Source organism: Cheilinus undulatus, linkage group 9 (genome assembly GCF_018320785.1).
Source record: "Cheilinus undulatus linkage group 9, ASM1832078v1, whole genome shotgun sequence".
Classification (NCBI taxonomy): Eukaryota; Metazoa; Chordata; class Actinopteri; order Labriformes; family Labridae; genus Cheilinus; species Cheilinus undulatus.
This window is the reverse complement of record NC_054873.1, coordinates 26,312,712-26,337,814: the sequence shown is the minus strand read 5'-3', so window position 1 is coordinate 26,337,814 and position 25,103 is coordinate 26,312,712. Positions and strand designations below refer to the sequence as shown.

Genomic DNA, 25,103 nt, shown 5'->3' with positions numbered 1-25,103 from the left:
TTGAATTGTCTTTGACTCCTAGGTTATCAGTCGGGCTTCCCACAACAGATACAAAGCAGCAATCCTCTCAATAAAGTCAAGCTCAGCCATGTTTGTTGACAAATGACTGATGATGGATGTGCGAGGAGGAAGTCCCTCCCCTCTTGCAGCCTTTGGGCAGCAATTTGAAGCGTGAATGAAGTGAGTTACTTGTGTGAATTAAAAAATATCAAGCGAGTATTCTCCCTTTATTTGCATGTTCAGATTCACACAAATAAAGCGATCATTCGTGTTTGGTGCAAACACAACATTTTAGTCTTGTTTAAGTCACCTTACCTTTAGTAAGTTTTAGTCATCGAAGATCTATTTTTGGATAGCCTTTGGGTCAATCCTACCTAGGGCCCCATATGTGCAAGGGCCAGACAATGTGTAATTTAATCACTTCAATAAAATAAAATGGTATTGGTCCATATTTGTCCATAAGAAACATTTATCTTCTGTAAGTACCAGATTACTGAGACATAATGGGCCACATTTAGCCGACCAGCAGCTGCACTGCTGTGCCTAGGGTTCACAAAGACAGTATTGTTTTCAAATGTCATTCCCACTCTCACCATGGTTGGAGTGAAAGCTAAAAGCTAAAAGCTGTTATCAGCTTCAAGATGTGCTCAAACAAAGCTGCATGATCAGCTCTGCACTGTTCATCAAGGGCCAGCACTGATGCTATGCATCATGCTTCCTCATGGCTAAAAGCATACACACTATGGCAAAGCCATGCTGAAAATGGGTTTGTACAGGAATCTCAGTGGAATAATCGCATGTTCTCTGAATAGGTCTACCATGAAATAAATAAAAAAATAACTTTAAAATATATATTCATACCCAGTAAACTTAAAACAGAAAAACTTTATAAAAGTAGGAATTCTCTCCTCTGATAGTAGGGTTGCTGTTCATGTTATATTTCTTATTGTCACAGTCATTATTACCAGCCGAATCTTTTAAACACATCTAAATAAAATGTGCTTGAATTTAAAAGAACTACCTGAGTGACATCCTTCCTCAGGGAAACTGAGGAAACTGCATTTTCTTCATGCACAGTTCTTCTTTTCATTTTTCTCTATCACTAATGCACTAACCCTGATATATGAAGGGGAATGTTGATACAAGGTACTGGGTGGGAAAGGAGACTTCAGTCGAGGATGAGTTAAAAACATCTTATTTATCCAAAAAAAATCTTATAAATCACAAAGGCTGTATTAATAAGATTTGTTTTTTTTAAACCCACTGACTATAAGAGCAGAAGGAATATCTGCTGTGCACCTTTACATGACAGTAGAATTAGCTGTTTAACTTCTGCATGATTTACTGTGGTAATACTCAGTTTCGATACACTGTGCACTGCATTTTCAATTAGTCTGCTTTGTTTTTCTTTGACACACAGCCCCCCAGATCCATTTCAGGGAGCTGAATGCGACTTTCTCTGTCCAGTTTTGTGTTCTTGATCTAGCTGATCTGGAGGAAATCTCTTCCATCACCAGCTTCTTTTCACTCCGCCAGTATAGCAACATGCCCCGAATAAACACTGGCTCAATGTGGGGGAGTCCTGTGGGAGTCACTCTGAAAGGATTGACATTGTGATTACCCTCTTGGTGTGAAGGATTGGAGAGGTTACCAGCCTTCAATATTTGAACTTTGAGGAGCCCTCCACACCACGCAATCTAGCTTAATACCTCCTCCTATACACAGGCTCACACACACACACGGCCCCCCACACACATGCTCATATCTCCCACTCCTACACATACATCATGCCCAAAGCAGACTAAACCCTACAGAGAGATTAGGCCTGCTAGCCCTCGGCTAGCGCTAATCTGTTCTGTAAACATGCCGCTCTATGAGCCCATTGAAACAGTCTGCTTAGCTGTTGCTGCTTAGCTTCAATCGCTACACCTTGCTGCAAAGAAGAGAGCCCTCAGCCTGCTAAACTTCCTTTATTAGCTCATCCTGCAGGAGCTCAGACGAGGACTGATAAAGAAGATGTAAGCTCCATAACACTATTAAACTCCAAACCCATGACCCATGTAATTATTCTGTTCTCTATGACACAATATGTGCTGTGAAAGACTGTGATAGGTTTCCCTCTGCACCTGGCATTTTCTCAATGAAGCTTTAATTTCGACTGTGCATTGGAAAAAAAAGTATGCTAGCCAATTTTAAGCTATAAAAAAGGGTCTCCTTCAAACTTAATCACAAAGTTGACTAAGAATAGGATTTACTCATTCAAACACATTAAGACATTATTTCTTGTGACCTGCAAACCCAAAGTAAAAGATACCTCAAATCAATATAAGGTGAAAAGCCCTTCTTTATACACCATCTAACATAAGATGGTATACTGCTGCTTGTCCTGGTCAGTGGTCATGGGGTCTGAAGCCAATCCAGGCTGGGTGTACCCTGCTCAGCACACTGTGGACAGACTGCCAGTCAATCCCAAAGCTGATATAGGGGTTCTTTAGATCAGCGGTTCCCAACCTTTGTGCCTTTGAGCAGCCCCTCTTGTAACCAACGAGAGCTGAGAACCCCCAAAACCCACACGAAAAAGTGACATTTTATAATTATTATAATTTTGACATAAATTATAATAACTTTAATTCTTTAAATCCAAACAAAATGGCTCTAGATGTTCTTTGTAGGACCTTTGTATCACCTATTCATGTATTGTATGATGATTTTAGGTCAAAATGTCTTGGGCCCCTAAGGGGTTCCAGACCCCAGGTTAGGAACCAATGCATTAGACAAAGCATTATCACAGATTAATGATCTGTTTTGAGCACTGAATACCAAGTGACTGCTCTAGAGTAGGTACATCCATCTGTGGCTCTCTTGCATGCTGTGTATATACAACAGGAATGAATGGGCATAAATTAGCCAAGAGCTAAGGGGCTAGCAATGTCTGTTGACAGCATTTCTTCCTCATTTTATAACTAGGATGAGCTAAATGAACTCAAAACAGTCTGGCTGCAGACAGTTCCTCTGAGAAGCCGTCTCTGTCGGAACAGCAGTGGCTTTATTTGCTGGTATAACATTTTTAATTTTTTTTTAAATTTATAACTTTATTCAAAAACATAATCCAGCAGTTGCATTCATGAAGTAACCACATTGCAATCATAACAGACTAAGAAATATCTCATTCATTAAACAGAGAAAAAAAAAATCAGAGGTCTCATTCAGCATTAAATTGTGTATAGACCTGTTTAGAAGTACTTACACGAAAAGTGTCTACCTTTAGCTTTTTTAGCTTTAGCTTTAACTGTAGCTAACATAGCTATGCTAGCAATGTAATTAATGTACCTAAGCTTTAGCAAATGTAGCTTAAGCTAACATATTTATGTAGAGAACATTGCAATGTATTTTATGTAGTCACTTTGTGAGCTTAGCTTCATTGGCTACATTAGCTCCCTTAGCCATGTTAGCTATATTAGCAATGTAGCTTACGCAGCTAAACCATCTACATAAGCTATGTAAACTACACTTGCTGCATTAGAAAGTTTTTATGGAGGGTGAACTTTTTTTCCTGTAAGCAGACAGTTTACTCTGCTAAAAGTTGTGTAATAAGGTTCTGCAGGTCAAGTTTTTAACTTTTAACTTTTGGTATCCTCACACTTACCTTTATCATTACACTAAGCCTAAATGGAAGTTTAATCTAATTTTATTTCTTAGGTTTTCGTGTATTTCCAACTAAAATAAACCATGTCTCAGATGAACAGTGTTTCACATGATCCAGATCTCTAAAAAGAGCCATTACTACAATTGACGCTGGATGGACATAAATAGACTAGGGCTCTAAGCATTCATACATCACTCCCGGTTTATTAAGGTACATAATTGGTGTATTATTTTTTGTTTAACTGTGAGTGATCACATCTTTTTTTCTTCCTTTCAGCAGACTTTTATTAAAGAATGCAAAATCTGCCTGCAGCCACTGTGATGTGCCGTTTCACAAAAAACAAAACAAACAAAAAAAAAACTCATAGACAACTCAGTGGACAAGTCGAATATCACCTTCACCAAACACTTAGCGTTGTACTGTTAACTTATTTCCGTTTCAATCCATAACAAGTTCCTTTTCCATGGTTAAACTCATGTCATGATCTTCAATCTACACTCTGTTTTATTTTCTTTCAGAAATAAGAGTAGGTTTGTATCCAAACAGGAAGTCAGTCACCCTAACTTGTAAGTCAGTGCAATAATCCAAAAGAAACAAAAACAGTTTTGAATGCAACATAGAGGTATGTCAAAGGGGGTAGATTATGTCAGTTGGTTGGTGCAGTCTTTCATGCATGCTTATACACACAGCATTTACTCAACCAACCCAACATGGATGAAAGCATCCCAGACAGCATCCATATTCAGTCTGAAATACTGGATGTCAAACTTTTTTCAATACACACTAAGGTGCAGTCACATAATGCAACAAGGATTACCACATGGTATCTGAATGCACAGAATGAAAATAAATCCTGTTAATGCATTGTATTAATGGAATGATAGAGATGAATAGTCACTAATCAGCCTAATAAGGGTCTTTTGTCTATAGGAGGAAGCAGCAGTGTCCAGAAAGAAAAAGTATGCAAGAGGAAGACATGCAAACTCCACACCTGGCAGGAAATCAAACCAGGAATCTTTTTACTGTAAAGCAACAGCTCTAACCACTGCATTACACTGCAGTCTAAGTGCCTGATCAGCGTTTGTGTTTTCATTTGGTGGCATATTTTATTGTCAAGTTGAGGTTAGGTAATAAGCAACTGTTTACAAGCAAGTAGAAGACTTATGTCCACTCTCTCTCCACTGTAAATGATTAATGAACTGTAGCTTTTAATTAAAACAAGCCACAGAACTATGGGGAGAATGCAACTAGAGTAATCTGATCTCTGTAGTTGCACATTAAGAATAAGGGCATAACAACAATTTTAATGTGAGGCCATTAAAACTGTGCTGAAACCCAGATGATTATCTTTTAAATTTGGCAGGAGGCCATATGTCTGTGTTTTGACTCTGGATGAAACTTGAACTCGTGCTTACTGATCTGCTTTTCAGCATGAAGTCTACGAGTTCAGAGCAAAGAGAAGCTGTTTTGGAGGTGCTCACTCAATCAGGAATGATTCTGCTTTGATTGTTTCCTTCTTCCCTCACTGGAGCTGTGCTTTAACAGGAGGGGCACATGGTGTGATGTTTGAAGAGTGGTAACCACTGGATGGTGATGCTTTTGAAGAGTGTGCACTGATGAAATGATGACATGATGTGAGCATGATGTGTGCGATGGGTTGGAGGTGATTCAGCCTTTGATTAATTCTTTTTGCTCCAGTCGTTTTAACTGAAAAGACCAAACATGGATATTGTTCTTCTGTTTTTAAGGTCTAATGCATGGTCATACAGCTGTTCTGTTGATTGAACGGTAAAGTTTAGTCAGCCGTGCTCAAAGCGAGAGCCAAGAGACACACCCTGATGAAGTATCAGAAAAAGATGTCTTGGATTTGCAACCCCACTAAAATGTAATCATATGTGACATGATATACATACTGTTTTGTTTTATAATAACAATATATATGTTTTATAATAATAATAATAATAATAATAATAATAATAATAATCCTTTATTTGGATAGCACTTTTAAAAACAAGGGTTTACAAAGTGCTTTGGCATGCAAAAAAAACAAAGCAGCAGAGCTCAAACAAAAGATCAAAACAGCAAACCAGCATAACTTAAACAACCTACAGTACCTTAAATAGTGGTAGAAGGGAGATAAATAAAAGAATAAGAAGGAATAAGAAGACTTTCTCAGTCAGGCTTTTCCAAAGTTGAGGGGCGCTGATGGAAAAGGCATTACCACCTTTAGTTTTAACTCTTGACTTTGGAAAAACCAGGAGGCCCCCAACAGAGGATTTGAGGCTACGGGCTGGCTCCTAAGAAGTTAATAATTCTGATTTACACACTGTAAGACTGAACAGTTGCAGGTTATTTTCACTTGTTGTCCCTTAAGATTGACTCCCTTGGGTGGCATTAATATTCAAGATTAAGGTATGTGATAGAAATAAGGGAAAATTACAGTGAATGAAGACCATGTTTAACTTATAAGCTAACCCAACATAAATGTATGAGTGATGATTACTCAAAAATCTATTTTCACTACTTCAAAACTGTAACCAATTTCAACTTATTCAGTTTAACAGTGCAAGTCAGTCAGTTTTAAGAAGTGATTAAAATATGCCACCGATTCTGCATGCCTTATCTCCTCAGGTTGTTCCAAAGTTGAGAGGCCCTGATGGAAAAGGCACTAGCACCTTAACTTTAAAGTCTTGACTTTGGAACAACTGAGGCCCCAAGCTGAGGATCTAAGACTGCAGGTTGGCTTATAGGGAGTTAATAACTCTGGTATATAGCTTGGAGCCAGTCCCTTAAGTGCTTTGTAAAATCATAAATTCAAGTCTAAAATTAATAGGCAGCCAGTGTAGAGATGTTATATTTGAGGTGATGTTTGATCCACTGGTTGCTTTGAAACCATCATAAAATGAGACCAACTGTGGAGCTAAACACTAGCCCCACTCCTGAGTAAACAATGTCCCTTGCAATCATTTTTCCTACAGCTACTTGCATATATTTATGTTGAAAGCCTGGCACATACATGTCATATGTCTATTTCCAACTGTACTGGGATTTAAAAACCTTTGACCAGAGGAAAGCTTTTAGAAGTGGAAGTCAAAGTGAGTTTACTTTAAGGTCACAGTGGGGATTCACTTTTATGGAGCAGGACTGAAGTTCATTCGTGTGGTTTCTTGCAGCTGATACATGGCATGAGGGATGGAGACTTTGAAGTCTGCATTGGAGTGCAGAATGGGTTTCAAGGGGAGCAATAATTTAGCTTTTTCTCCAGTGGCACAAAGCAAACAGCTGACGCAAAAGCAAACATATGACACTTTGCAGAGCGTTTGGACTGCTTCAAATACACAGAATAAATGGAATGACAGCATCAGATCTGCATGGAAATAAGACAAAAACTGTATAACTCTTTGTTCATTGAATCTGACTAGCTTTATGTAGTAGAGGATTAAGACATTGCTCCAGTTTTAAAAAGAAACACCCATCAAACATGACAAATAGAACAACTCAGTAAGTAATAGATCACTGAGTGAGTCTTATTCCCCCCTCTGTGCTCTCACTTTACAGTGATGTTTTAAAGACCATTTACTTTAACAGTACAAGAGAGTCTACTAATCCCTCTTTATTTTTCCTCTTGGCTGTGTGCACAAATCCAGAAAGAGAAATGGAGACAAGTGGAGACAAAATGTAGCAGATAGAGACAGATGATTTACAACAATGAATGAGTAAAATACCAACAAAGGGAGAGATTAAGAAAGGAAATTTAGAGGAATCACATGTGTCAAAACAGTAATATAAATTTACAGGAACTGTAAACATAACTTCAGCAAGGACAAGTGCACTAATGATTGATGTTGTTTGCATGACATAAATGTTTGAAAATGACTATTTTTGCTCAAACACAATCAGTAAGAATCTAAAAGTTTCAAAGTAAATATAGCAAAAATGATTTAGAGACAAATCACAGATATTTCACTTCTTACCTCTGTGGCTGAGTTTGACCCGGGGGACACTTTGTTTGATGCTAGTTCCAAAAGGGAGGGTGGCCAAGAACATCAATCCCACTAATGGGACCCCTGGATGGGATAGCACCTTAATCCTCTTCCCTTTTCTGCCATAATTACTGCCAGACCCGCAGCACAGAGCCCCAGCATCATCCAGACTCTGATGAAAAGAGTCTTCTCTCCTCATGGTGTGTGGCATGGTCTTGTTCCGTTTTCACTCTGTCCGTCGCTGCAAACCCTGGAGGGGGAGACCCGAGAAAGAGTCAAGCTAGGGAGGAGCAATCATAAGTGAGTGTGAGTGTGTGAGCAGTCTCATCTAACTTCACGCAGGACGAGCATACAGGTTTCTGCTGTGAGCTGTTTCACCATGGAGCCCTACAGGCATGTCCCTTTTCTTTACCCATCATACATCAGCTGTTGCCTGTCATTGCCTCTCCTTTGTGTCGCCTTTAAATCCGTTTGCCCAAAACAAAGGTCAGGCTAACAAAACAGTCACATTCTCCTATGTTTCGTCCCGCCATGCTCTCTTTCAGTCTCTCACTCTCTTCTATCTTCCTTTGACTTGGATAACTCACTTAATTCTTCAGCTTAATGATACGTGCCAATAGTTTAAGCATTGGCCAATGACCCTGTCAGCTCCTCCTTTATGTCCTGTAAAAAAATGTGCCGTGTCCTGTTAAAGACTTCATAGCGCATTAAAGAGGCCTGTAGCACAGACAGTAATTCACAGTTGATAAAAAGTGAAGCATATGAGACAGCAGTCATGGGAACATTCACGACTCGTCTGTTATAAAAAAGCAAGGAGAACATAAGTGATGTGCTCAAAGTGAACCTGGGTAGGGGTGGAAACTTTTGGTGGGATACTTTTATATTAAAACACTGCAAAAACGTCACTTCAAAGTTGTGCACTTCTGAGATTAAAGCCAGCGTTTCTCTTCATTCATACTGACTTAAGCAGACTCACATATAATATGAGCAAAACTTCCTCCTTCAAACAAGCAAGTGATAAGCATGAGGATATTTATTAGGACCTTCAACCAATAAAGGTTGTCAAATTTTATGTTATTGGATACTTTTTGACACCACAGATTTAAAATGATACAATCTCCATTATTTCTTATAATCAGCAGAAAACACAGATAAAATACAGATCTTTAGTCATATTCCCAACCAAACGTCCTTCAAAATAGAGAGAGAAATACTGTTCTTTTGCAAGACACTGTTGGCAACATTTTGATACATTGCAACTACATTTGTACAATATAGACAGTATGAAGGATCTCTACTCTAATATTTGCCAATTAAGAACAAGAATTTGCCCAATACTGGGTTCATAGGACTTCTGCATGTGCTGCTGTTGTGTATCAGCAGGCGTCTTGTCTTGTTTCATCTAGTGTCGCATCTACATTTAATATTCTTGTATTGCAATAACTCAAAAACAGATTCTTTGCTTACTAAGAATATTACATTTTACTTTAATTCATTCATTTGTATTACTATGTTTTAAGTAGTAACCAAAGTAAAATATCAAATGATATATGCTGGTCTGGGAGGCTGCATTTTTATGTCATCATTTATCTGTTTATTTCAAAAGATCTAAATAGAACATTTAAATTTACAATACATTGTATTTTCCCACTGAAATTTCTACATTTTGTTGATAAATGACCAATCCCAGCACTTATTTTTCTATTTGAGTGTAACAAAGCCTGAGAAACTCTTGTTTTTTTTTAGTTGAAATGGTCTGGCATGCAACACTATATAACCAAGAAAGCTGACTGTACTCAAAACTTTTGTTGAAACTGATTTCCTTAAAGTTTTTAAATTGTGGAAATAATTTTTTTGGAGTGATCTCCAATGAGTTAATATGATTCAAAACATTAGAGACAACTGATCATGTAAAAAAATAAGAAGAAGAAGAAGAAACTGAAAAAAAAAACAGTATTTGTTTGATAGCAGATACTTGGTCATTTTAAACTGTATCACCTCAGTATAACTCGCACATTTATATTGGGTTCAACTACACTGTGGAAATTTTCCAGGACTTAAAAGTTCTGTCAAAACATGTTTTAAGTACTTTTCCTAAAGCTATATTCTTCATCCACTGCAATCTGCCCTTATTTCTATCACATACTTTCACCTAAAACATCAAAGTAGGTTGACTAGAGTAAAAATAACTGAAAGGTGCACACTGAGCAGGAAGTCCTCTTTCATCATGTTCAGACTTCTCTAACTCAGTAACTCCACTCAAGTTGCAAATGTATCTAATGTGCAAAAGCATTCTGGGAAAACTCTGCAGATGAAGGGATGACTGTCAAATATTTTAAGTACGATGACAAAATTCTTACAACGATGAAGTCCTGTTCACTTAAAAACTAAAAATGTGTTTGATCAGCACAGAAAAATAGAGCTGAAATAGACTTTTTCAGTCATTTTAGAGTTGCAGCAACAGGCATGATGTTGATCATTGCCGTGGAAATGTTGGATATTACATCAAAGACTGCTACATAAGGAAGCATGAACTGCTACTGAAAGCTCTCCTTCTTTTTCTGTATTTCATTCATGTTTTGAGCTGCTGACTTGTGATGAAACAAAATTATCTTCTAAAGAAAAACTTGAAGAAAGAAGCAAAGTACTAACTAACTTATTTATTTATCTATTTATTTTTACCTGATCTGATTTTTTTTTTTTTTTTTAACTGACTTGAACAGGGGCCGGCTGTATATATGGGGTGCAATATAACCATTAGGCCAGGCCTAGTGGGACTAGCGGCCCAGGGGCCACATGCGGCCCAGAACCATCCCTGAGTGGCCTAGTCTGTGGTCATGCCAGAGATGCAGAGGGCAACCTGTCTTGCAAGTTTTCATAAATTCCAACAGTATTTCAGACCGTAAATGCAACAATCCACGTAGCCTAGCAACAGTCTACCTACGATGCACTGCGTGGTTCTGAAGCATGGTTAGCATTGCTGACAGAAGTAGCACTGAGGTTAGATGTGACGAAAATTAACATTAACAGAATTTCATTTTATTTTTTCATTCTATTTATTTTATTTTTATTCAAGAGAAGTTATGTTCAAATACAGCTCTGTTGTTGTGTTTTTATGCAATTTTTGTGTTTTTGTCATGTTGCCAAATTTAAAAAGGAGAATATGAATAAAAAGTGCATAATTTCCATCAAAATTGATCTGTATTGATTTGAAATTCGACATTACCAGCTGCTTACTGGGCACCAAACATGTCTGGCCCGACTACGATTCTTGATTTTAAATTTTGGCCCAGTTGAACTTGTAACTGAATAGCCCTTCACTAGGCCTTCTGCGCCCACCCCCCAACCCCTGACTGGGCATTTCTTAGTTGAGTACAGATGTGCAGCTCACCACAATTGCTTATTACTTGTTTTGAATTGAAGTCTTTTTCAAAAAGACAGCATTAGATGAAGTGAATTTAGTAACAGTAAACCACCATTTCTGTTTCATGGATGAATTTTACATGATGAAGCTGCTAAAAGCAGCATTCCTGGTACCATTTCATTTAATTTATTTACTTGTTTGCACATATGATAAATATTTTATTTTTGCAAGGCTTTGGTACATGTTTCACCAGGAAACAGTAAAAAGATTGTGCAGGTCAGGTAGGAAACCTCAGCGTTTTATGATTTGGTCCTCGTAACTAATAATACAATTAAAAATATTATGATAAAGAGAAAGAAAGAAGGAGAAGGAGCAGAAATATATTCGGAAAAACAAAGGAATTATCAAATCTTTTTCAAGCTGCCGTCAAGCCCAGAATGCTCTGCATGTAGCTCGCAGCGTGAACCAGGAAGACTTCTTTTACCTTTCTCTTTCATTATCTGAAATCTATTGATGAAAGTGGTTATTTACTGGTTAGTAAACACACCTTATGAGGTGCAGTTTTGAGCTTTTTTTAATGACCCCAGTCCTCAATTCTAACAAGAAGACGTATTGTCTTTCTTGATTGAAGCAGAATTTACAAACTGAGCATTTACATATTGTTTTTCTACCTCAACAAAATGGATGGTTATCATTGGAACAAGTAGTTCATGTATTCCTACAAAAACCTGCATTTTTGGATGTTTTTGAAAGCCATCTGTCAACCAGCTAGCCAGAGTAACAGTGAATTGTTGAAAGCATTACACTAACGCCTTCCCATCAAAACCAGATTGCTACATCTCCCTCATTACTTTCCTGTCACCCCAATCTCAGATTACCCACACCAGCCTGTTATGTGACAACATAAACAATGTCAGCCTAGATTAATTATTCCATGCGGCGCACACATTCACATATTCCAAATACCTAACCCAAGCACGCTGCATGGCGTGGTTAGAAATGCATACAAGATGAGTCATATTTACTGGGATGCTCACATAATGCAAAGGAAAATCTAAAAGGTGACATTCTATGCTCCTATAATTCACACATGCATTTCATGATCAAATTTAAAACTGCATGTCAGCAGTTACATAAAGTTGTAAGCTGTATTATCTTTGTCCAGTTGTGCCATCTGTTTTTAATGACTGCCTTATTACTGAGAATCAGGGCAGAGTGGCACCCATCCAACTGCTCTGTAGCTTTAAACTGGAGAGGATTAGACTCTGATAAACACACGGCTGTGTATTTAAGATGACAAATTGAGGCACCTTCACACCTTCAGGGTTACAAATACAGATATAGAGCTGTGAGTGATGGATGAGCAGCTACGAGAGCGAGAAAGTTGTGAACATTCTCTAAACGACAGTGATTGTGCCGGTGGTGGAGCTCATCCTCAGTACGCTATCTTCAGGGGGACATTGACACAATTTCACCCATGTGAATAGTGTTTGAGTAATGTATCTCTCTTTCCCGCTTTAGCACCTACATCTATCAGCAGTGCAGGCCTGTGCAGCACCCCAAACAAAGGAGAAAGGAAAGGGAGCATAAAACACCCTCCATCCATTGAGAAAAGGATGGCAACAGCAGATTGTGTCACACAGGGAAAGACATATTATGTGCTGCCAGAAAGTCAGTACCTCTGAGAGAGTGGTTAATAGAGATGTAAAAAAAAGATAGAGTGAAAGAGAGGGTGGGAGGTGTAAAAAGAGAAGAAACAGACAGCTTGTGCCACGTGGGTTAAGCTAACACCCTTGTTTCCTGGCGGCTACAGTCACTGTTGTCTTTGGCAGCACGGCCGGCACACGGTGCAGGGGGTGATGGGAAAAAATCCTGATGTTGATGATGGCAGATTTAGAGCTAGCAGCCAATATGGTGCTGCTGGGGTCTGATCTCAGCCTGACATACAGCAACTCATATATGTCATCTCCTAAAATATACAGCCTTATTCCTAAGGGACAACATCAAACAACTTCAGCATGCCATAAAACCACCAATCTCAACAAAAATCAAGAGCCTGTAAGAAGTATTCACCCCCTTGGACGTCTGACCCTTTTATTGATTTTAAAAATCAATCATGGTCAATATAATTTGGCTTTTTGACAAAAAAAATTAAACAAAAATATGTAACATAAATTAAGTGATGCATAAATATTCACCCCCTTTAAAGTGACGGACCTAATTCAACAGAGGTCCAGCCAATAGTACTAGTCTTACCATTAGTGAAATGGGGATCACCTGACTGCAGTGACTGTGTCTCAAGTGTTTGTAGTATAAAGACACCTGTGTCTGGAAGGTCCAGTCACTGGTTGATCAGTATAACTGGCTACCATTGCACCATGAAGACAAAGAACACCCCAAGCAATTTGAGGAAAGGTTATCTAAAAGTATAAGTCAGGGGATGGATAAAAAATAAATTCTAAGGCACAGAACATTCCCCAGAGTTCAGTTCATCATCAAGAAGTGGAAGGAATATGGCACATGTGTAAATCTGCCTAGATCAGGCCATCCTCACAAACTGAGTGACCGCCCAAGAAGGACACTAGTGAGAAAGGCCACCAAGACACCTATGACTACTCTGAAGGAGCTACAAGATTCAGCAGCTGCGATGGGAGAGACTCTGCATGCAACTGTTGTCCAGGGCTCTTTACCAGTCAACGCTTTATGGGCGAGTGGCAGAGAGAAAGCCAATGTTGAAGAAAACTCACACTAAATCTTGACTAGAGTTTGCCAGGAGGCATGTGGGAGACTCCACAGTCAAGTGGAAGAAAGTTCTTTGGTCTAATGAGACCAAAACTGGTCTTTTAGACATTGGACAAAACGCTACGTTTGATGGACACGAAATGCTGCACATCACCACAAACCCACCATCCCCACTATGAAGCACAGTGGTGGCTGCATCATGGTGAGGGGATGCTTCTCGGCAGAAGTGTTGTTGGAAGGCTTGTGAAAGTAGAAGGTAAAATGGCTGCAGTAAAATATAGGAAAATCCTGGCAAACAATCTTATTCAGTCTACGAGAGAACTACGGTTTGGAAGAAGATTTATTTTCCAGCAAGACAGTGACCTGAAGCACGCAGCAAAAGCTACACAGAAATAATTTAAAGACAACAAGGTGAATGTTCTGGAGTGGCCAAGTCAAAGCCGAACCCTAAATCCAACTGAGAATTTGTGGCTGGACTGGAAAAGGGCTGATCACACCTGATCCCTGTGCAACCTGACATAACTTGAAAAGTTTTGCAAACATGAACAAAGTAAAATTGCAGGTGTGAAAGCCTGGTTGAGACCTAGCAACACAGACTCAGTGCTGTGATTGCAGCCAAAGGTGCATCTACTAAATACTGACTTTCTAAAGTCAGCCAAATTGTCTTGACCATGATTGATCTATATATTTAATAAAAGGGTAAAACATCATCGTGAGTACTTTTGATAGGCACTATATAGAGGCTAGAGAAGAAACAATAAGTAGCTCTTCTTTGAAAAGAAAGCAAAAGCTGTCAGCAGGCTTGAGGCCAGAGCAGATGGTGAAGAAGTGCTCTGGACATTGGCATTCACACACAGAGACCACCCCTAATGAGGCATTTAGCAGCACCCAGGTGTCCCGCTGAGCACTCTATTATCAAACTCTCCATCTCCACAGGACAGAGTGCATTAGCGCGGTTATTTGTCTTTATTCTCTGACCACAGGCACTGACCTGGCAGAACAACATAGCTAATTGTTTCTAGCTCTAGAGACATTAGTTGTTTTTCTTGGCAACAGTCAATCATCTTTTTATTTTCTTTCTTTTTTTGCTTTAAAGCAAGCATGTAACTCTCCAACAAGCTCTGTGAGTTCATGTCTCACAGGGAAATACAGGACAACCATACTGTTTGTGTTTTCACTGAATACAAACTATAAAGCATATAGAAATAGTATTAAAATGTTGAAGTGGTTCTGGTAGCTGTAACTCAAGTTAAAGATGGCACTAAAGAAGGAAACACGGCACTGTTCAAATACAGACATGTACTTCTCCTTCCATTCATATTTTGGCACTTTTATGTATACTGTGTATATTTTAGAGAAAGGGCATTTTATTTCACTTCTAATAACAAGCCAAAAGAAAACAACTGTCAGCGTCATGTCCACAGGCGACAAATAAAAACAGGTTATATTCATCTGAAGGGTCCAACTTCAGTATATCTTCCACTCCTGCCTGAACTATTTTGCTTAATAATGTTAACATGACACATTTAGTACAGATCTCACTGTGTTTAACTGTATGCTGAGAGCTTACTCCTTCTAGTAAATAGAAAACATGTGCTCCCTGTGGTCATGTAAAATTATTCTGGACCAAGATCAAAAAACCGTCAACTCAATACACTTAAGCTTTCTGGTGTTTTTCTTAGGAATCACTGGCTTTTTTCTCTTATTTGTTTGCTGGGGTTATAAAGTAAACACCATGACAGCAAGCTGTGATTCATTATAACCTCAAACATTACCCCACCTAATCTGAGCAGGCACAGCATGTGCATCTCTGGGGAAATTACACATCTTTCAAAAAAATGAATGCAAAATAAATTTTTCAAGTATCACTTTACACAGAAAATGGTGACACAGACAGAGTTGGGCTCAAAAGTTGAAAAGGTTGCATCAAAATTAGTCCAAAATAAGGACAAATGATTATGTTAGGTAACGTTACCTGATACTGCCTTCGGAGTACAACATCTGACCTCTCACCATTAGGAAAGTTTGTACTTCCTGTAGCAATTTACCTTCAAATAAATCCAATAAATCAGAAATCTAGAAGCAGTCTGATCACAGAGCACTGTAAAGGCTCAGCTTAACACATCAGACCAGTAAGTAAACTGCCCTACACAAGGACGCCCATAAGGGAGGATAAAGGGGAGAGCTTTAAATTGGTTAAAAGTTACAAAAAAGGGTTAAAAGTAGCAAAAATGGGTTTAAAATGGCACAAATTGGCAGAAAAGGTGGTGAAACATGATTAAGTGTTTGCAAAAATGGGTCAAAAGAAGCAAAAATGGGTAAACAGCAGCAAAAAAATGGAAGAAAATAGGCTGAAAGTGGCACAAATTGGTTACAAGGGGCCTGAACAGAAAGATAAGTGGTGAAAAGGTGGTAGAAATGTCAAAAAAGGGCAGACAAATAGCTAATTGTGGTTAAAACTGCACAAGTGAGCACAAAAAAAGTGGTGAAAAGGAGTTAATAATTGACACAAATTGGTTGACAGAGGCAGCAATACGTAAACAGTGGCGAAAATGAGTTAGAATTGGCAAACACTGGCAGTTAAGTGGTGAAAAGGGGTTACAATAGACAAAAATAGATTCAAAATAGAAAAAATAGGCAGAAAAGTTGGTGAAATTGGATTAAAAAGTGGCAAAAATGTGTCAAAAGAGAGTTAAAAATAGGCAGAAAGTGGCAAAAATGGGCAAAAGGGGGTGAAAAAGGATTAAAAAGTAGGGCTGGGCAATTGATCAAAAATTAGATTAAATTGCAATATGGCCTGCTGCAATTTTCAAATCAAAGAAGGTGCAATATTTCTTTGACCTGTGTCAAAAATAGCAGTTTTGAACCTTTTTTTGCACCAGAGATGTTATGCATGACACACCATGCAATCCTTAAAGTGCCAATTATTTTAGAATAGTCTCAAAAACCCTACCTTCATTTTTGTTCTTTTTCCTTATTAAATATGAGAATGACAAAAACCCTTCATGCAACATTTCATATCCAATTTACAATAAGTGTCATAATCATCGAAATAACTTTTTTTTTAAAGAATTGATCGGCCCTTGATTAAGAATTAAAGAAAGTTAAGAAATAATTGCATATCAAATGGCAGTCGCAATATTAGGGAAAAAAGCGCAATTACATTATTTTCCGAAATTGTTCAGCCCTAGTCAAAAGAGGTAAAAAATCAGCAAAAGTGATACAAATTAGATGACAGTGGCAAGAACAGCCAGAAAGGGTGGTAAAAAGTGGGTACAAGTGACAAAAATGGATTTAAAGTGTCAACAAAGTAACCTTGCAAAGCAGATGGATACGCCTGTTTCTTTGTTTTTCACTGGCGAATCTATCTTGCAAAGCTCCCATCTGAACCGTTTGGGCCCGGTTAGAAAGTGACAGGACCAATCAGCTACGAGGGGCAGCACTTTCAGGTGCAGCAGAGTCGTGACGTAACAAGCAGCAGCAAGAGCTGGTGCAGTTATGGAGGACGAGATTAGCGTGAATGCTGCTAAAGCGCCAGTTTTATCAGAACTTGATGACATTTCTTCGTTAAAAGAAGAACAAAGAACAGCAGTGAGTTATTTTCTTTTCAACAACAAAAAAAGTCGAGTACTTACACGTCTATAGTCGCCATGTTTCGCGTGATTCCTCAGTAGCTGCGCACACACAGCTACATCACATGCTTTTTTGCTCTGATTAGCCCGTAGAGATGTGATAGACAGAACGTTCACCAGAGTTTTTTTCAAAGTCTGTGCCTTTTCTCAAACGTGTCCTATTGAAGCCTTTCCAGATGGATGTGTGAAACAAATGCATCTGGTGTGTCAAGTTAGCAGCAAAGGGCATAAAATAGCAAAGTGCACTTAGAACTGCACAAATGGGCGCAAAAGTGGTTAAAAGGAATTACTATTGGAAAAAATGGGTTAAAATTAGCGAAAACAGGTAAAAATAGTGTGAAAAGGGGTTAAGTAACCAAAATGGATTTGAAGAGGCAAAAATGGGCAGAAAACATAGTGAAATCAGATTAAATAGTGACAATAATAGGTTATCAGTGCCAAAATGTGTTTGACGTGGCAGACAGGGGTTAACAGAGGCAAAAAAGGCAGAAATTGGCCAAACTTGGCAGGAAAAGTGTGCAAAATTGATCAAAAGTGGCCTTAAGACTAGCATCAATGCTACTGATCCAACACACATTGACACTAAATCACGCCCTGGGAGGGCCCGTTCTCTGGGACTGTCAGGGGCCCAGCCAAATTTGTGGGCAGGCCCAGCCATACACAGTTGGATGAGGTGAGACTTTATTTACAGACACACTTAGGCTCTTCATACATTTAAAAACACAATCCAAATATCATAGCAAAAATGGAAGCATATATGATGGGTATCATAGTTTGCTCTAAAAAGTATGTGGGAAATCAATGAATGGTAATGCCAGAACTATAAAACATCACGGTGTAATGTCTTCCGTTTTGGAAGCAAAGTTTACGTCTTAGGGGAAAACCCAGAAGAGATGGATAAAATTCCTGGCCTGAGGTCCTGTCTGTCCACATTTTGTCCCTCCCTATGCTATTACTGTTTCTAACAACACTCATAAAAGAATTTTCAGGGCAGCTTGCTGGTATGGTAACCATAAACTCACAGTAAAGACAGACAAAAGACAAGCAAACTACCTTGTCCTCTTTCACCTTTTGTTAACATCAGGTCACTGCAGATACTGACTGACTGGGAGGATGGTTTTCCTGAGGTTTCTGCCTTTCTTTGCAATTTTTTCCAATGTGCTGAACTTCACTGATGGATAAATGCTGTGATGTTTAACAAAACAGTAGGGATGGTTGTGGCCTGTTTTTTTTATGAAGTGTGGGATAACTTCTGCTATGATTTGTAAGTAGATGAATAAGATGGGATAGTGAAAAATAATAGTGCTGCTTTTATACAGGACTTTATATTTGGAGGATTAATACATGATGTAAAAATCCATAGAGTAGATATAAAATATATGGAAAGTAAAAAATACAAGTAAGAAGACACACACTCCTCTGCATGTGAAGGTAGAATATTGGTGGAAAGAAGGGATACTGCTGGATCTGTGGTTTGACTCTTTCCAGCAGAGGGGGTGGAAACAAAAAAGCAAGTGGAAACAATGCAAGGCAGCAATTTAAAACCAAGAAGCATCCATGTAACTGAGACAACAACTTATACATAAACACGCTGATCGGTTTGTTGATAAGGGACAACAAAACAGGTAATTCTAAACATGCTGAACAGGTCATGACCTCTGAATGTGCATGAGTGCAGGCCTTCATGTATGAGCATATGTGTGTGTAAGCTAATACCATCCTGAGGTAAGCAGATGGGAGAAAGAGGGTATGAAAACAGTGAGTGACAGTTGGAAGTGCTCTCACTCGTCTGCTGATGGCCTGAGGATACAAGGGTACACCCAAGTATGCTATGCAAAAACTCCTCTCAAGAGCATTAAAGTCTTGTAGAAATGTGGGAAGTATGCTCTTTTGTTCATTCCCACTCCTGGGAAGGCTTCAGTAGCGTGGTCCCCTCCAAACCAGCACAGACTGAGGAAACACAGAGGCCACTGAGCTGCGGGGCAGAAAGGCCCAGCCAAGCTGTCTGTCTGCAAGTCATTGGCACCTAGCTGTTGTAGACTCTCTAAACACACTAACATCAGCACTGCAGTAAAGGTGGCTGAGCTGCTTTGTCTCCATGCACTGAGGGATTCTGGAAACATAACCATAAAAGGCTGGGTTAGTGTGCAGCATGGCTGCAACTATGTTTTAATAACACTTTACCCCCAAATCCTGTTGAATTTTGAGAAAGCGCTCTTTCACTTTTTAGTTTTCATCATCATCCAGGAAAGAGGCTGGGCGTGACGCTGCTGCGACGTGCAGGGACGGTGCTGTAGGCCATTCAAAACACAGCTGAATATTGATGTGTGTCAGCATGCCAAACAGAACAGAAGCGAATCGGAGTGCACTGGAGGCCAAGGATGAACACTAGGCTCGTCACACTACCAGAAGATTAAACATCAACATGATACTAGTATCAATCAAAAGATACTGACATAAAATGGACACAAAAACAGAAGTTACACAGTATTGGGAACAGTTTCTTTTCATTATTAAACATGTAAAGCAAACTCCTGAACATTGTCAAAATTGTACAAATATGGTGTCAACTCTTTAAATACCTTGACCAAAGATGTGTCTCATGAAATAGATGAATGGTGGGGCACAGATGGCCTTATTAGGTTGCACTCCATATGCATGGTCAGCCCAGGTCCCTGTGGCTCTTTCACAGCATATCATTACCCACTCTCTCATCCCTGTTTGTGGCTCTATCCATTTTCCTATGGTACTGCTATAATTGGCTTCATGTCTGTCTGTCTGTATTGATTTTTGCATCATACCATTACTCCAACTGTCCTTGATACCTCTCTGAAGACCTCTTGGGTGTACCTGTTTGAAAATGGTACCATAACACCTTTTTCCATGTTTGTCCATATCCCCTGTATAACACATAAGCTAACTCCACCACAATGCCAAAGAGGAGACAGCCTTCACTCCTAAAAAAACACAAAAGACAGAAACTACAGCAGGAATATGAGTCTGGTTTTTCTTTATAATTGAGAGAGAAAGTGACAGAGCTAGAAAACAACTAGACTTTGTTAAAACACGCCCACAGAGAAACATATTTGGCACACCTGGATGTGATGATACACCTGCTCTGTGATCCCTGTTTGAAGTAAGCTCTCTTTAAAGCACTTCTCCATGCTTATATCTAACAAGATAACACAGAAGATTTGTCACACCTTGGTGTTAGAAATCACAGTTTATTTGCTTATTTGTCGGTTGTAGTTGGTGATGCTGTGTAAACATGTTTGAATATGGATCCGTCTCCGTGCAGCCAAACAGTGTGATTCTGTGTCAAAGCTCCCAATAGAGTGTGTACTTTGTAAAGAAATCAAAACGCACAGCCTTAATGCTACCCTTATTGTCCTATCACTGCAAACACACCGGCACGCAGAGATGCTAAGCTATTATGCTGTCATTTGGGGAAAAACACCTCTCCATGCAATTTGTCGGCATAGGTGTCGATTCCATGAATGCTTAGGGGTCCTGTAACAAATGTGCAAAAGCAAGACCATGAAACCCCTCCCCTTTGCATACGCATTCATTGCAAAGTAAGCTAACACAAACCACCAAAAGGGCAACTCATCTCTGTAATAAAAGGAAGAAAGCTCCAAATATAAATCTTTGAAAAAGAAACAGATGTATGGTAGTGATTTTAATGCTTTGCTTTACAAGTGATCATTAAAAGACAGATTTTATTCATTAAATGTTTGGCATAGAAAAGTGTTGAAGTGTCCAAAGTTTCCATAGCTTTAGTTAGCACTGCACAGGGTTACTGATATTGGCATATCAAACAAAGCAACCCATTCAACATACTAAAACCCTTCACTGAGTCACACACTATGCAATTATCAAATCTACTTTTCCAATCATCCCCAAGCACAAACAGAAATCAGACTAAGATACAGTTTCATCTTCAAAACGTGTTGTCACTCTTCAAAGGTCCCTTTAAAGTCCTCTGAGCTCACAATTGCAGCCTTCTAGGCTTTGATTCCAGCAGCTGCATCTGCATTAAAACCTCTAAACTGCTTGTTTTCACTTTGAGCTGTCTGCAATGAGCACACAAAGAAGGCATTACCTCAGTGGCAAACAGTATCTCTCTCTCTCTCTCTCCTGCCGTACATAAATCCTTTATTTGCCTCTGTCTTCCTCATTGAAAACCATCAGACACTCCTGGAGAAAACAACACAGCAGTGCTCCTGTCTCTACCTCTCTTGTAACACCCCCTCAACCAAACCTCCTTGTAAGGAGCTGGATTAAACCTTAAGTGGAGTAGGAGGAGAGTGGGTACTTGAGACTGCAGGAAGAACAGCTTGATCACTGGACTATTGAACACACAAGAGAGCGAATATTTCTTGTCATATATAAAGAAAAGGTGTTCACTGAAACTTATCTTATGTGCTGTAAAAAGACAAGGAGGATCAGTGTAAGATACTTTATAAAGGTTATTCAGCCGGAGTGTTTTGAGCCAACATGTCAAAAGAAATCTTACCACTTAACTAACTTCTCTTATACCTGCACCTCTCTACCTCTAGATACCTTTAAAAGTCACTGTTTTTAATTTAGATGCTACAATGATATAAAATCACCAAATATCATCTCAGTACAGTCTATTGTTAGCTGATGTCTTTACTGAAATTTAACAGCCAGTAACATGCTGTGTTTTTATCCATTGTGAGGTAAATGTCCTAAATCTATCAGACACAGTGGCCTACAGGTCACTAAAAGTATCATTATAGAGAGATTTGTACCAGAAAACAGTAAATTTAATCCCCAACTTCCGAATGTGCTCTGGCACAGAGCCAAGCAGCTGCAGTCCAGTCAGATTATTTGAGAGGATCGTATTTCTCTTTAGTGGGTGTGGCTTCCGCTCACTTGACAGACACGCCTACACCAACCTACAGCAGATTTTGCTGCCTAATTTTTCATGATTATGAAGCTTAATTTGATAAACTTAAAGAAGTTTTTCATGACGGAATTTTGGCCTGGGTGTTCATATTACAGTAGCCTGGCAAACAACAAGCCTAAAATAAAGTTTTTTTTATCACTTTATAGAGACTTATAATCTAAAGCCTTAATAATTGAATGATATCTCATAATTGAAAACACAGACTGCAAATCCAAATGTATAATAAAAAGATCATTATACTTATAGTCATTAAAACACCATCAGCCCATTTCTGTTTGTATAGTTGGGAAATACATTACTACAGCCTAAGAGGACCATTGTTACACAAAGACTGTTTATTGTTACAATTCCAAAAGGATTACATGCTCCTTATAAGTTGACCAAATTCTTCATAAGATAATCAAAGCCTTTTAGGGTGTATTGTGTTGAGAAAGTTAGTTGGTACCATGCTTCCAGCAAAGCTCTCTCTGTTCCAAGTCAACATTTAGGATATCGATTTAAAACACTGGTTTGTTTCAGACTGAGTATTCAAAAAAAAAAATCACAGAACTATATGAGCTGGGTATGTGTTAAGTAAAAAGAAGACATTTCAACAACAAAGAAAAATGAAAACTATCCAAAAAAGTCTGCATAAGTTTATGATAGGGATGCATGACAATTATCGGTACCGATAAATTATTGGCCGATATTGTATTGCATATCTTTTATAATCCCGATAATAAAAACTAACCGATAAAATCCTCCGATAATTAAGGTGTTTGTTTTCTTTCTCATGAGACTGCACATTCCAAAACAGTAGGTGGCCTCGCCGTACGTGACCCACACCAGAGAAGAAGAGGAAGCAGCCTCAGTGCTAAGAGGCAAATAGAGGCTAACAACACAGCGGTACTGGTGGAGTTATTAAGTATTTATGGGGAGGATAACAATACATTGTTTGCAAAATTTGCCCCGCAAAGATTCCGAAGAGTGGAAAACAGTCCTCGAGTTTTAACACAACAGATCTTATAAGTCACGTAAAAGCCATCATCCTAACGACGTAAAAACGAAGCAGCAGTAGCCAATAGCCGCGGGCATTGGGTCCAAGCCAAAGGCTAATATCGGGCAGAGTGCTGATTCAGCAGGCATTGGAAGCTGCAGAAAGTTTGCCAGAGCCAAAAAGCGCAACGTTATAATAAGAAAGTAAGTCTGACAGTCTCCTGATCATACAGTCTGATCAACGTTAGGAACAGAAGTTTAGCCACAGACCACAGTGTACTTAACATTTTTACCCTATTTCTGATATGATACATGTCAGTGCATATTTTTAATCTTTATGCAAAACATCAGCTCTCTTTATTTCTGACTTATGCAGCAAAAAGAAAAACAAAAAACAGACCCCCAAACATCTCCATTTGTTAAGCATGACAGCCTGTTATCATTTGGTTTTATGTCTGATTTGACATTAGTCAGCTGAATTCTTGCTTAGTTTATTGAAATGTCAGATTTCACCACTTGTCAAGATACTTAAGTTCATTTCGAGGGAAAATGGGAAAAACATATGTCAGTTTTTTGTATATTGCACTTTGTTTTGATACACAGATGTTTAACTAAAAAATAAAAGCTGTAAAGTCAGAATTGTTCTTTGTTTTTTGATCTAAACACAAGTGATGTCAGTTAGACTTAATTATATTTATCTTTGCTTACTACATGTTAACCCCTTCTTCCCCCCCCCCCCAGATGTGCATAAACACACTGAATGAACTTTTTTTTTAAATCAACAATTGAAAAAAATTATCAGTTCCTATTGGTTATCAGCCATCAGGAGTAGGAAATTATCGGTTATTGGTATCGGTTCAAAAATTGACTTGTTGTGCATCACTAGTTTATGATCATATCTACCAAGTTTATCAACTTAAAATGTGGTTGAATGAAAACAGGAAAGCACCCAGCAGATGGCTTTGTCCAAAACAGGCTAGTACTTTAATATAAAAACCATATGAAACACAAGATTAGCATGATCTGCCATCGACAGAATCTTACCTGTGTGCGTCCTGCTCCCTCTCGCGCAGCGCGTGGACCGCAGCGTCACTCCTCAATTAGCTGACGCAAACTGAAAAGTCACTAAAAAGTATGACACTAGCGCAACAGCGTCCCGACCAAAAAGAAAGTGGAGGAATAAACAGGATAGTTCCCCAAAACACCACCTCTCCTCTCCTTAATTGTAGCACACTGGCGCTCTTGAACTCTCGCTGCACTCTGTCTGTCTGCGTGTGTGTGTAGGTGTGTGTGTTGGGTGGCTGCTTCCTCTGTGGCAGTCCGCTTCAGGAAAGACAGACAGTAAACTCCTAATTACGCTGCCGCTGGAGGGGAGGGGCCCTCAGCAGCTGTACGTCCTCAGCCTGGCTGGACGGGCGAAGAAGCTAATGCCCACTTTGGTTTTAATGATTATTGCTCTGACATTTGTGTTTGGTTATTTAGTACACTATAGGCTGTGCATAACTGCACTCAAGCTGATTAAAGACAATAGCCTACATAAATAAAAAACAGGTACTTAACTCAATAATTACGCCTAATCTATCAATTTTATACACATTAAAGCTACCAGGTAACTTTGAAAAATTCACACTGGCGAATCTACCTTGCAAAGCTTCTGTCTGAGTCATTTGGGCCGGCTAGAAAGTGACAGGACCAATCAGCGTGGAGGGGCAGTACTTTCAGGAGCTGCGGAGCTGTGACGTTAGCAAGCAGCAACATGCAATAATGGCAGAAGACATTAGCGTGGATGCTGCTAAAGTACCAGTTTTATCAGACCTTGACGCCATTT

The 25,103-nt window shown here is 39.0% G+C and overlaps 1 protein-coding gene across 2 annotated transcripts in view; it reads right to left on the bottom strand.

Annotated features, from left to right (window-relative positions):
* sema3d (sema domain, immunoglobulin domain (Ig), short basic domain, secreted, (semaphorin) 3D) overlaps positions 1–24,592 on the bottom strand; it is a 65,581-nt gene extending 40,989 nt beyond the window's left edge. Inside the window, exons 1-2 of one of the 2 annotated variants that reach the window (XM_041796249.1) lie at positions 24,320–24,592; positions 7,621–7,879 (exon numbers count right to left, since the gene is read on the bottom strand). In XM_041796249.1, the coding sequence (XP_041652183.1) occupies positions 7,621–7,840 (220 nt within the window). In that variant the 5' untranslated portion in view covers positions 7,841–7,879; positions 24,320–24,592. Of the gene's footprint in view, positions 1–7,620; positions 7,880–7,982; positions 8,180–24,319 lie in introns of those variants that run through there. The other variant, XM_041796250.1, reaches the window with a different exon arrangement.
* Between the last annotated feature and the right edge of the window lie 511 nt (positions 24,593–25,103).